Source organism: Vulpes vulpes, chromosome 16 (assembly GCF_048418805.1).
Source record: "Vulpes vulpes isolate BD-2025 chromosome 16, VulVul3, whole genome shotgun sequence".
In the NCBI taxonomy this organism is placed as follows: domain Eukaryota; kingdom Metazoa; phylum Chordata; class Mammalia; order Carnivora; family Canidae; genus Vulpes; species Vulpes vulpes.
This window is the reverse complement of record NC_132795.1, coordinates 50,196,020-50,208,765: the sequence shown is the minus strand read 5'-3', so window position 1 is coordinate 50,208,765 and position 12,746 is coordinate 50,196,020. Positions and strand designations below refer to the sequence as shown.

Genomic DNA, 12,746 nt, shown 5'->3' with positions numbered 1-12,746 from the left:
GCAGAGGGAGAGGGAGAAGCAGGCTATCCGCTGAGCAGGGAGCCTGACACGGGACTCAATCCCTGGACCCCAGGATCATGACCTGGGCCGAAGGCAGACCCTTAACCGCCTGAGCCCCCCAGGCACCCTGTTTTTTTTTAGCCAGTCTCACAGCTGCATGATGATGCCTCATTTTAATTTACAATTTCCTGGCCACCAGTGATGGGAGCATCTTCTCACATGCTAATTTGTTACCATTCTTCAGTGAAGTATCTGTTCGAATCCTCTGCCCACTTTTTAATTGAGTTGTTTGTTTTATTGTTGAGTTTTAAGACTTCTCTGGGTATTTTGGATACAAATCTTCTATTAGCTGTGTGCTTTGCGAATATTTTCTCCCTGTCTGTGGCTTGTCTTTGTTTTTCATCCTCTTGCCAGTGTCCTTTGCAGAGCACAAAGGAGTTTTTAATTTTAAGGAAGTCCAACTTTTTTTTTTTAATCTTTCACGGATTTTTGCTTTCGGTGTCGCCCACATGGATTCTTTAATCCCGTGTTCTGGTGTCATCTGCCAAGTTGACAATTGCAAAGAGCTGGAGGGAAGCAAAGTAACAAACTGCGTGTAGGCCACGCCCAGTGGGGGGTGGGGAGACCGATGGGGTGCGGGTCCAGAAGGGGGAGGGGGAGCCCAGACCCGGATGGGAGCTCTGCCCACTAGCAGGTGCCTCCTCACCGACTACCCCACGTGCAGTCGTGGCCTCGCAAACCCGGTGTGGACGTCCCTGACCACGCTTGCAGTGCTCATCGGTCTCTGTCCTCTGTCCTCAGACACGCTCTCACCAGCTCCCAGCCCCTCGTCGGTCACACACCCGGCGGCTCCCGGTGGTGCCGAGGAACCTTCCAGCGTAGCCTTGAACATTGAATGCAGAATCTGCGGGGACAGAGCCTCGGGCTACCATTACGGAGTCCATGCGTGCGAAGGCTGCAAGGTACGCTGGCCGAGCGGCCGGGCCCTGCCCCATGGGCCACACGTGCTTCCTTTCATGTCAAACACGGATTTTCCTCGTGACCCACGAGACCCGCCAGACGTCATAGATAAGAGACTGGCCTCAGTTGGGGGTTCATTTCTCCCTCCCGAGGGGCCGTGGCAGATTGCTGGGCCTGCCCGCTAAATAACCCAGAGAAGTGCATTTTTAGGAACAGAGGCCCCAGGACAGAGAGACGAGCCCTTTATTTGAATCTGGGGTCCAGGAGCCCACTTCCTTTAATTCCTCTCGGGTGAGGTGGGCAGCAATTCTCGTGGCAATCAGGGATATCAGGACCCTGCATCACACTTCTAGAATTTTCTGTACGCTCAGCTTTAGTACTTCCTGTACTTGACATGTGGGGGATCTAGGACTCTCAGTGTTTGGTGAAATTCAGGAATCCCCTTCCCGTGTGTGCGCTGAGACAGCTGATTGACTTCTGGAAGATGCCATGGCCTTTCCTGGTCCAAACACGACGTGCGTCCTGGACACGCTGATGCTGCACCTGAGCCTGGGCTGGTCCTGGAGGCCTGGACCGCGGGGGGAAGGGCCACGCTGCTGGGGCCGGCTCTGCCTGCTAACGTTAGAACCCTCTCTTCCGCCCCCTCATGACCCTGTGCCTTCTCTGGCCGTCCCACTGTCCAGACCTGGACATCCAGCTCAGGAGGCTTCAATCTTCCCTCCTGTCCCCCGCCACCCCAAGAAATTGCCGTCTCCCTCCTGCAGGCCTGCCGGACCTGTGCCACCCAAAATGTGCGGGAATGAGTGGGAAGCAAAGGGGAAAAGGAACCAAAGCAAACGCAGGGGCCTTCACAAGCCTCTGACCACGAACCTGTAAAAAAAAAAAAAAAAAAAAAAGCTACTTGCAAAGTGGAGTGTCCTAGCTGGCGGGCCCGAGTTCCTTTTGTTACGTTTTGGTGTTTACACAGACGAAACACCGAAGCTTCTTACTGGGAAGAGTTTAAGATGCTTTGGTAAAGTGAGAACATTATTTACAAATGGTTGGCCTCCTTTTAGTACAGTATATTATCATTTTTGCCTTTTTAGGGAGTTCATATTCTCTTACAAAAAATGCCTAGAAACCTGGATGTGCGTAGGAGGGGGAAGGTGACACTTATACGAGTCGGAACGGGACTTGGTGACTCTGGGAGACTATAATTGTGTCTTCCCAAGCCAGACGAGGACGCCTTGAAACTACTTCGAAATTTGCCTCATTCTGTTAGTTCTTCATTTTACATGTCATGAAATTTAAATTTTTCAGTTTGTCCCAATTAAGGCAGACCACTTAGAACGATTTTACTAATTTCGGGCCTCTTGCAAAGTACAGTACGTGAGCGACAGGAAACGTGAGTAGAGCCACGACATTGACTCCCTGGCATCCGTGGCCCCCCCTCAACCGTGCATCCATCCCACAGGGTTTCTTCCGGCGAACCATCCGGCTGAAGCTGGCCTATGACAAATGTGACCGCAGCTGCAAAATTCAGAAAAAGAACCGGAATAAGTGCCAATATTGTCGTTTCCACAAGTGCCTTTCGGTCGGGATGTCCCATAATGGTAGGTAAGGTTGTCTAGCGTGTTCCCCAGCCCCATGCCTCAGCTTACCTCCCGTGTCTGGTCGCCGCCGACTGCATTCTGAGTGAATGCACGGCAACACCACTTAGGGCCCAGATCATTTTGCGACCAGAATAGCCTAAGAAGGGAAAAGTCACACAGCCGAGATGCAGCAGAGCTCCTGGAACTCCTCTGAGACCCTCCACACGGTAAGACTTCCATTGAAGGCTTTTGGACCCATTGCAAACCCCTGGGTGGCCAGATTGGTCACAGCATCTGCACGGAGCACATGTTTTGTAAACACCGTCCCCCATTGCGGATGTCATTATTCTGAACCTGTCCTGTCATTTTAGAACATGCCAATGGCGATGCAAAGGCAAGTCTAAAATGACTAGTTCCTAGCAGGTGCATGTCTATCATCTGGACAAAAAAGAAAGGTGTCACCTGAACTCACCCTAGGGGTCACTCCCATCTCCCTGAACTAAGGGTCAGTTTTGGACATAATGACAGTAAATGACCTCCAGCCAATCCTGTTGCCCAAATGAGTGACGGTGTTGCCTTTCCTTTTGGCCTTTGGAAAAACCCCAGGATTGAAGGAGGGTTGGGTTTTTTTTCCTCTCCCCAGAGCAGAACATTGGCTAGTCCTGAGGGGTGGCTTTTCGTCCGTGGTTGATTCCCGGGGCATGCACTCCACTGGGGCCGTCACTGCCGCACGCCAGAGACCTCACCTCTGCTCCCGTTCTCTCCCGTGTCCCCAGCCATCCGCTTTGGAAGAATGCCACGATCAGAAAAAGCAAAACTGAAAGCGGAAATTCTCACCTGTGAACAGGACCCAGAAGACGCAGAGACAGCAGATCTCAAGTCCCTGGCCAAGAGAATTTACGAGGCCTACCTCAAGAACTTCAACATGAACAAAGTCAAAGCCCGGGTCATCCTCGCAGGGAAGGCCAGCAACAACCCAGTAGGTGTCCTCGCTGCTGCTTCTCATCTGGCCAGAGGTGGCTCCTGGGCTGCAGGGTAGCTGGAGCCTCGGGGAGGGCTGAGGAGGCAGTGGTGTCTGTGCCCTGGGCAGTGGATGCAAGCAGCAGTCCAGAAGCCGCAGCTTCTCAGCAACCCCATCCTCTGGGTTCGCTCCGCCTCAGAACTCCTAGCAGCCAGGTCACTATGATGACTCTGTAATTAATGCACAAAAAAAAAAAAAAAAAAAAATCTGGTTAATAGCTTAGGGATCTTTCTTAGGTACATTTTTTAAAAACCTCTATTTTTTCTTTTTCTTTTTTTAAAGATTTATTTACGATAGACATAGAGAGAGAGAGAGGCAGAGACACAGGCAGAGGGAGAAGCAGGCTCCATACAGGGAGCCCGACACGGGACTCGATCCCAGGACCCCAGGATCGCGCCCCGGGCCAAAGGCAGGCACCAACCGCTGAGCCACCCAAGGATCCCCCATATTTTCTTAAGTCTCTATTTTCATGCCAGAAAATGAAAGCATTTTCTTCTATTCAGCACGTGTTCTAGCATCCTTGCCCTAAATCTCCTCCCTCTTCTCTGACCCCCACTGCCCCGCGACCCCTCACCCCTCACTCCTATGTCTTCAGTGAAAAGGCAAGGACATCTCTGGGTTTAGAAAGGGCTGTTTGGGGATTCCTGGGTGGCGCAGCGGTTTGGCGCCTGCCTTTGGCCCAGGGCGTGATCCTGGAGACCTGGGATCGAATCCCACGTCGGGCTTCCGGTGCACGGAGCCTGCTTCTCCCTCTGCCTGTGTCTCTGCCTCTCTCTCTTTCTCTCTCTCTCTGTGACTATCATAAATAAATTAAAAAAAAAAAAGAAAGGGCTGTTTGTTTACAAGACTTTATTGTCATCTCTGGACAGTTCTGGGCCTTTTCTGCAGAACACTCAGCCCCCTGTCCTGCCACTCGCCCCCAGCCCTGCACCCTGCCACCTGGCCCCACAACCCGTGACCGGTTCCCCACCCCGCGGTCAGCACAGTCTCTGTGTCCAGTGCAGAACTAATCTCAGAGCTGCTTCAAAGAGGAGCCAGCCCAAGGTTGACTAATGAAGATATTTTGCCTTTTTCCTACAAGCATGGCGAAACAGGTTTAATTCGTACTAATGAGTAGCTTAAACCAAGCCTGATTGGGAATTACAAGCTGGAATTTTAGTCACAGGAAAATGAAGTATTTCACAAGCTACTTACTTTCATGAACAAACCAAACCTCTCTTTTACTGAGTCTTTAATTCTTCAGTAAAATTCTCCAATTAAATAGGCTGAGACATTACAGAAGGGCTAGAGCAAACTCTATTAAATTGGTAAAGCCACACCCATGCTGGGAGGCCCCAGGGGCTTTTATAAATTAGACCTTTCTGGATCACACGGGTAAAAGCAAAGTAACCTTTTAACTTTGAATTTCTCTCCTGGAAATGATTAGGAGAGCCCCATATTATAGTAACCCAAAATTCCGATCTCTTTGAGATCTTCTCTGTCTTGGGTTTTTAGAATTTAAAGGGACCTTAAAAGTCGACTTTACTCTTAACCAAACACACTTAATATTAATTTCGTTCTCATGGAGTATCCTTCTGCATACCCCACTGAGATCCACACGCTCTCAGAAGGACCCCCATTGCCCTTGGCCCCAGCTGATACCATCTGAGCAGTTCCTCTTAGGGAGGAATCTGTATTTTGGTCTTTTTTTTTTTTAAGATTTTATTTACTTATTCATGAGACATAGATAGAGAGAGAGAGGCAGAGACACAGGCAGAGGGAGAAGCAGGCTCCATGCAGGGAGCCTGATGTGGGACTCGATCCCAGGACCCCGGGGTCATGCCCTGAGCTGAAGGCAGATGCTCAACCCCTGAGCCACCCAGGTATCCCTGTATTTTGGTCTTAAGGAAATAAATAAGAGACTCAAAATCAAGGCTTGGGCTTCACCGTACACGGGGCGATGGAGGGGCACAGGAGGACAGAAATCAGCGTGTACTGCTAGGGGACAAGTGCCTGCTCCTGCCCTCTACCTCCGAACCAGAGACTGCAGGCCAGTCTGAAAGGCAGCGTGCAGGTGTGGCCTGTGATCCCATGATTGTGCTCTCTACGCCTGCCACCACCTCCCCAGGTCTCTGCATGATGAGGTCATGTCCCTCCCCCGTCTCCCCACCCAACCCAATGGGGCACTTCTGGGGAGCCTGAAGCTCCCAGTGCAGGACACAGCCTCTGCTTTCCTATTTTCCATGGCCTCTAGATCATGTAACACAAGACCTGCAGCTCGCCTAGAACTGGTTAGGAGGCTCGGTGAGCCAGGAGAGGGATGCTATGGGATGGTGGTGGGGAAACTGTGTTGGAGGAGGAATGAAGCTGCTGGAAGCACGTAGATTCCATTATTTTGGGGAAAAGGTGGGTTTTAGCTGAGGGCAGGGAGTGATGGGAGGGACAGTGAATGTTTCTGTCTGGTCATGGGCTGGTTTGAGCACTTGAGATTTCAGAACCAGAGGCCAGGAGATGGCCAGGGTCCCAGGTCACCTGGGCAGAGCCTATCAGGCCCCTAGTCACCTAGATATTGCTCGTCAGGTCCCTGGTTGGCCCTTGACTCGAGGACAGCAGGGGTGGAAGCTGAGCTGACACACAGAGGACAGGCTCACCAGTTCCATCTGAACTTGGCTTCCAAAGTCACGCTTTTCAACAGTGTCTTAGAAAGTTGGTGTGTTGACATGTGAGGTGTTAAGAATGTCACAGGAAGAGATCCCTGGGTGGTGCAGTGGTTTGGCGCCTGCCTTTGGCCCAGGGCGCTCTCCTGGAGACCCGGGATCGAATCCCACATCAGGCTCCCGGTGCATGGAGCCTGCTTCTCCCTCTGCCTGTGTCTCTGCCTCTCTCTCTCTCTCTCTCTGTGTGTGTGTGTGACTATCATAAATAAATAAAAATTAAAAAAAAAAAAAGAATGTCACAGGAAGACATTCCAGGAGGCCACAGGCAGTGAGACGGTGAGGAGCGCTGAAGTCTGCACCTCTTATGTGAGGTTTGCAGCCAAGGGCCCAGGCCGCAGCCCCGTGCAGGTGCACCGCACGCCTGCCCCTGCTCCAGCTCGCTTCTGGCTTTAGAAGCTCGTTGCGCCTCTGGAACCCAGGGGAGGGTGTTCAGATTAAAAAAAAAAACAATTATTTAGCACTATTTGTGTGACAGTCGTATAGTAGTACTACTGCTACTTTGTAATGTCACAAACATGTCACAACTTCATTCAAATGAAGGGAACAGCGTATGTTTGTCTCAGAGATAAACAGAGAGCTCGGAATTGTCAGGAATAATCTTCAGAGTCTTTGAGTGTCTTCAGTTATGGAAAATCTGTGTCCTCTGAGAAGATAAGTGAATTTTAGACAAAACCACGAGTCCGTTGCAGAAACCCAGTAACAGAGTCAAGTGTCTTGTCTGAGAAGAATGAATGAAGCAAGGGGATGAATTTTTGGCATGTGGCTGAGAATAGACTCTAACACTTGTTTTGAGAAGGCTTCCCCCCCCCCCGAAAAAAAAAAAAGAAGGCTTTCCCACATTACTCTCAGCATTTTGAAATCTTCAGGACAAGGGGCCTTCTGGGCACCATCCTGAAATGATTCACCCTGTGGGGGGGTTTTGCCCACTGTGTTCTGTTGAAATAGTATACCCATGACTTCAGTTGCCTTAAGATTGAAAAATATACTTAATATTTTATACTGTTTCTAGAAATGTGTAGTAAAACCTAACCAGAAGCTTATTAAATGGTTTCATCCAAAGCAATTCTACCAATAAATCACAATTAAATTTTTCCTGAAAGATGGTGCTGCCTGACTTTATGTGGAAAATACTATTTAGATGTATGTGAAGATGAGTTCTTGTCAGTATTGTCATTAACACATACAGAGCAGTGTCAGGCGTGAGTGCAGTGATAGTTGTCAGTTAGGAGAACCTTCTGGTCTCCGTGGGGCACGATTTGGGGGGGAGGCTGGGTAGCTTTCTCCCTCGTGCGTTTAAACTCGTGACAACATGCTTTCTTTATCTACAATGACCACCTGTGATGTCAGATACATTCATTTCCAAACTTAAGTATAAAAGGCGCATTCCATAGTTAAATATAAGCAGCATGGATTCTTAAAAATAGTCTTATCAACAGTGTTTATCAAGTGTGTTAGTATATGCATTTTCTCTTGAGCTTCCATAAACATTGGTTTCTTAATGTTAGCACTGGTTTTGAATTCAGATGGTTTCTAATTTTGTCTGTTAATGAGGCCCTGCCTTCTTAAAATCCAAGTGATAATTTTATAAAAGTAAAACAAAGTATTTGTACCAGTCGCATCCCCATTTACGAGAGTATGTTTCACATAAAACTAGTCCTGGGCGGGTTTCACGGGTGTGTGTCCAGTTTCACGAGGCCTGGGCCTCGCATTGGCATTTAACGCCCCGCTGTCACTCTCTTGAAATTCTTCATCATTTTTGAATGACAGGCCGCATGTTTTCATTTTGCCCTGAATCCTGCAAATTCTGTGGCCAGTCCCGCAAGATACTCTAGTGAAGAATGCAAGTCCTCTGTGATCACACACTTGGGGCACCGCTGCCTGGCCTGGCCTGTTCCTGAAGCTTCGCGGCGCATCCATACTGCGGTCGAGGTTTTCGGAGGCCCTAACTTCACAGAACTCAGCATTTCCCAGATGTCTCTGGGCCACACAACCTTTGTTTTTAATGCTTTTATGTACTTTTTTACAAAGCCAGTGGTATAGCCAAGGTGGCCTACTAGCGTGTTTACTGGAATCAAAGGGTTACTGCTATGTATCCTTCAAGAGCATCCCTCCCGTCCACCCTAGAATGTTCATGCTTTTGCTCTGAGCTACTTCCCGTGAAGCAGAACTGCCCCCAAACAACGGTAACGTGGCCTGCTTCTTCCGGTCTTTGGAGGGAGACAACTTTAGTGTTCCTCAGTCACACTTGAGATATTCAGGACTCAGGCTTTTGTATTCAGAATGTTTTCACTCGTTCGTGGGTAATTTTTAGAGTATCCCCTTTCTTCAGATGTAGAATCAAATTATTGTTTTGTCCAACCCTGTATTGCAAATTCTGATTTTGTTTAAACATTTCAGAGACAACCCCTTGCCATGTGCCAACACATCTGCCTTGCTTCTGAGATAAGTACGCCCTCCAGGTGCCCTGCAGGTGGTTTTGGGCTGTGGTTCTTCCAGATGCTCTTGGGGGCCCAGAAATAGGGACCACATCATGCCACGGGGCCACATACAGGGTCGGTGATGTATTTTGCCCATTGGCAGAGTGAGGCTTAAAATAACGAGCTGCTTATGCATTCCACATTTAAGTATCCTGGTAGAGGGACGCCTGGGTGGCTCAGCGGTTGGGTGTCTGCCTTTGACTCAGGGTGCGATCCCAGATTCGAGTGGTTCCCACATTCGAGTCCCACATCTGACTCCTTGCAGGGAGCCTGCTTCTCCCTCTGCCTGTGTCTCTGCCTCTCTCTCTCTCTCTCTCTCTCTCTCTCTCTCTGTCTCTCAGGAATAAATAAATAAAATATTTTTTTTAAATGAATAAATAAATAAAATCTTAAAAAAAAATAAGTATCCTGGTAGAAATGGAAAATAATACTTTGGCCCGCCTCGTTACTGATCGGTAGAACACATTATAAATCAGAGAGATCCCTCAGAGCCTGGCATTTCTTCTGCTCTGCACACAGATCCGGTGTGTGTTTTGGCCAACAGCACAAAACATTTATGTCCGTTCTCCTGTGCCCCACCAGATATATAATCCCTTCCGGGCATGCTGGCTTCAAATAATACGGCCAATAGTCTCTTCTTTCCTCCAACTGGATCCTTAGAAAATGGCAGGACCCGTGGGCTTAGAAGCAAATGGTAAGGCAACATGGAAGTTGCCAGCACTGCGGTTCGGTGCTTCTTCCAGAACATAGAGCACCAAAATGAAGATTTTAGTCTTACACACAGGGAAACGAGGGTGCTTCAGGTTTTTCCCAGTTTATCCCCAAAGAGCAAGGGCTTAACAATGCTTGTTTGCTGATTGCTACGCAAATGCCAACTTTCTGAGTTCTGTATGTTTACTCCCCAAACCTAGTCACGTGGCAGTCAATGTCAGATAACGATGGTTACCTCCAAAGTTCATAAAATGGTAAAATTGAGAATTCTTGCGGGATGAGCGAAAGAGGTGAAAGCACAGATTTTTTTTTTAGTTATAAAATAAATAAGCCCTGGGAATGAAAAGGACAGCATGGGGACTGTTGTCAGCGGCATCGTAGTTACGTTGTCTGGTGACTCCACTCCGTCACAGCGGGCACTGCGTGATGTGTAGACCTGCTAAATCGGTACGTTGGGCACCTGAAACTCACATGACACTGTGTGTCACCTGTACTTTGGTGATAAAATTTTAAAATTACTATAATTAGGCCCATCGCAGTAGTATTTAGGAGTTCAGAGAATATTATAAAATATTAAAAGTGCTTTGCGAATACTCTCTTCTTAGCTATATTGCTGAAATCAGGACTTCACTTTCACGGCGATGAAATCCCCACTTGGTGTGAGGCAACGATGATTACTGTCTTACTGATTTATGCCGTTAGTTCTCTCCGAATGTCTTTGTGTCCCCAGCCAATTCTGAGGTTACTTCAGGACAGAGACTGTGTTTTGTTCACATTTTGCTTCTCTGCAGGTGATCTGCAGACAGTGGCTGCTGATCAGCTCACCGATAATTAAGAGGACAGCCTATCAGCAGTTACCTGGCTCACTTCCATGTCTTTCTTTGCAGCCCTTTGTCATACATGACATGGAGACGTTGTGCATGGCCGAGAAGACTCTGGTGGCCAAGCTGGTGGCCAATGGCATCCAGAACAAGGAGGCAGAGGTGCGCATCTTCCACTGCTGCCAGTGCACATCTGTGGAGACCGTCACGGAGCTTACGGAGTTCGCCAAGTCCATCCCTGGCTTCGCGAACTTGGACTTGAATGATCAGGTCACTCTACTGAAATATGGAGTGTATGAGGCCATATTTGCGATGCTGTCTTCTGTGATGAATAAAGACGGGATGCTGGTAGCCTATGGAAATGGCTTTATAACTCGTGAGTTCCTAAAGAGCCTAAGGAAACCGTTCTGTGATATCATGGAACCAAAGTTTGATTTTGCGATGAAGTTCAATGCACTGGAGCTAGATGACAGCGACATCTCCCTTTTTGTGGCTGCTATCATTTGCTGTGGAGGTAAGTCATTGACGTAACCCAGTGCCGTGTCACCTGCAGCCTCCTGGTGCACGCATGCATCATGCACAGTGGAGCACGCGCTGGCAGATGGGAGGAGGTCTATGCCCCTACATCGCTGCCGATTGGAATTCAGTGAGATTTATATCCTATCATATCACATTACAGCATACGTTTTTATATATAAACACATAGTTGTGCAGTAAATGAATATGTTCCATTCATAATTATGTTGTATATGTAATATTCTATTTGTAATCATAATATAATCATATCAAACATAATGTATTAGGTGTAATGGTAATATAGTTTTATCTAATATATTTATTATATATTAGAAAGAATTATGTTACAATGTACAGTGTATCATGTTACTGTTATATAATTCTATTATTATAGTGTTATATCCGTATTATAGGCAGTATTCTATAAAGGGCCGTACAGATGTTAATGCAGTTTATTTCACCATTGGTATATTTATTCCATTTCATGATGAAAAATATCAGTAGCTCACTGGCAGTGTTTGCAGTTTGCTTTGCCAAAGGAAATGGATCCCAGTGAAGGAAAATCTGGGCCTCTCTGCAAGGAAGCTGGCTCTGCAGCTCCCAGAATTTTGGCTCAGTGTCATGTTCCTTTAAATAACCCTGTCCTGGTATAAGAAGGTCATCCCTATACTGTAAACTCAGCTGACCTCACCCAGCCCCCAGGGAGGCCGAGGGGGTGACCACCGACCACTGCCACAAACTGCCAGAGCTGTACTGTCCTGCACGGTTTGCTGACTTGCAGGGCTGAGGCTGGCCACAGACGCCCAGACGGCAGAAGCCCACAAGGCCTGTTCCTGTTACTGTTCAGCTGCCCCCAGTCAGGTGGAGGGAGTCCTCTGCTCTGGCAAAAAATGTAAAATGCAAAAACAATTGTACATAATCTACATTGTCCTTTGTATGCTCGAGATATAGTGCTGTGAGTAAAAAGCAAGTGCACAACCATTTATAGGTAGTACGAGCAGAGTTTTCTAAAAGAAGTTATAATCGTTTATCAATCCCGGGGCGCCCAGTCAGCTCAGTCAGTTAAGCATGTGACTCTTGATTTCAGCTCAGGTCATGATCTCAAGGTCGTGAGATCCAGCCCCACATTGGGCCGCGCACTGAGTGGGGAGTCTCACCGCACATGCTCTCCATTTCTCTCTCTCTCTCTCAAAAAAAAAAAATCATATATCAATCCTATGTATAGAAAAGTGTCTGGTGTGGTATACCTTAAACCTTACGAGGGGAATTCACTTTCTGGTTTTTTTCAATCTCTCTGTTTAAAAAGTTAGTAATTATATTCATTTTACAACCCCAGAAAAAGCAATGAAAAAATCCACATCCTTAGCAGCACTTTTAACAACCCTAGTAAGGGGTGGGGCCTTAAAGAGAGCACTGCCTATTGGACGGCGGTGGGGACAGGGAATATTCTAGACCAAAGACCCGTGTGCTCAGGACGTGTGCATTCCTCTGTCCCAGGAGGTCTGGTGCCTGCGGTTGAACTGCCCCGGGGATGGCGTGTGGTGTACACGTTGAACTGCCTGCACCAGATCTCAGGCATTCCTGGGGCTCGTCAGCACCCCATCGAGGTAGCATCTACCACTCACATCTCACTCCACTGTCTATGCAGCAGATTCATATTGGAAGATTCCTAGCATCCGTTCCCCTAACGAGTGCTTTTTACCACAAAACCCAGTCTAACACAATCCTTAAAACAGTGGTGGAGAACTTAAAACCCAATATCTAGTTTTGATTCAAGATGTATTTCATTTCATATTATACAAAACTGGTTGTTTTAATCGTCATCAGAATGTCTGATTACTCCTATGTTTTGGGTTTTTTCCCCTAATCGGTGGTCATCAGGGAAATCCAAAATGAAAGGGCCATGATGTAGGGTAGCTGGTCGACTTAAGGGAGTACAAAAATACTTAGGATCGAGTATTTGTCCTGTCTGC

General features: G+C 47.7%; 1 protein-coding gene across 8 annotated transcripts in view; it reads left to right on the top strand.

Annotated features, from left to right (window-relative positions):
- PPARA (peroxisome proliferator activated receptor alpha) overlaps positions 1-12,746 on the top strand; it is a 72,472-nt gene that overhangs the window by 52,560 nt on the left and 7,166 nt on the right. For 6 of the 8 annotated variants that reach the window (XM_072742327.1, XM_072742329.1, XM_072742323.1 and 3 more), the window contains 4 exons: positions 802-962; positions 2,414-2,552; positions 3,308-3,510; positions 10,324-10,771. In XM_072742327.1, coding sequence (XP_072598428.1) covers positions 2,540-2,552; positions 3,308-3,510; positions 10,324-10,771 — 664 coding nt within the window. In that variant the 5' untranslated portion in view covers positions 802-962; positions 2,414-2,539. Of the gene's footprint in view, positions 1-801; positions 963-2,413; positions 2,557-2,654; positions 2,759-3,307; positions 3,511-10,323; positions 10,772-12,746 lie in introns of those variants that run through there. The other 2 variants (XM_072742326.1, XM_072742328.1) reach the window with 2 other exon arrangements.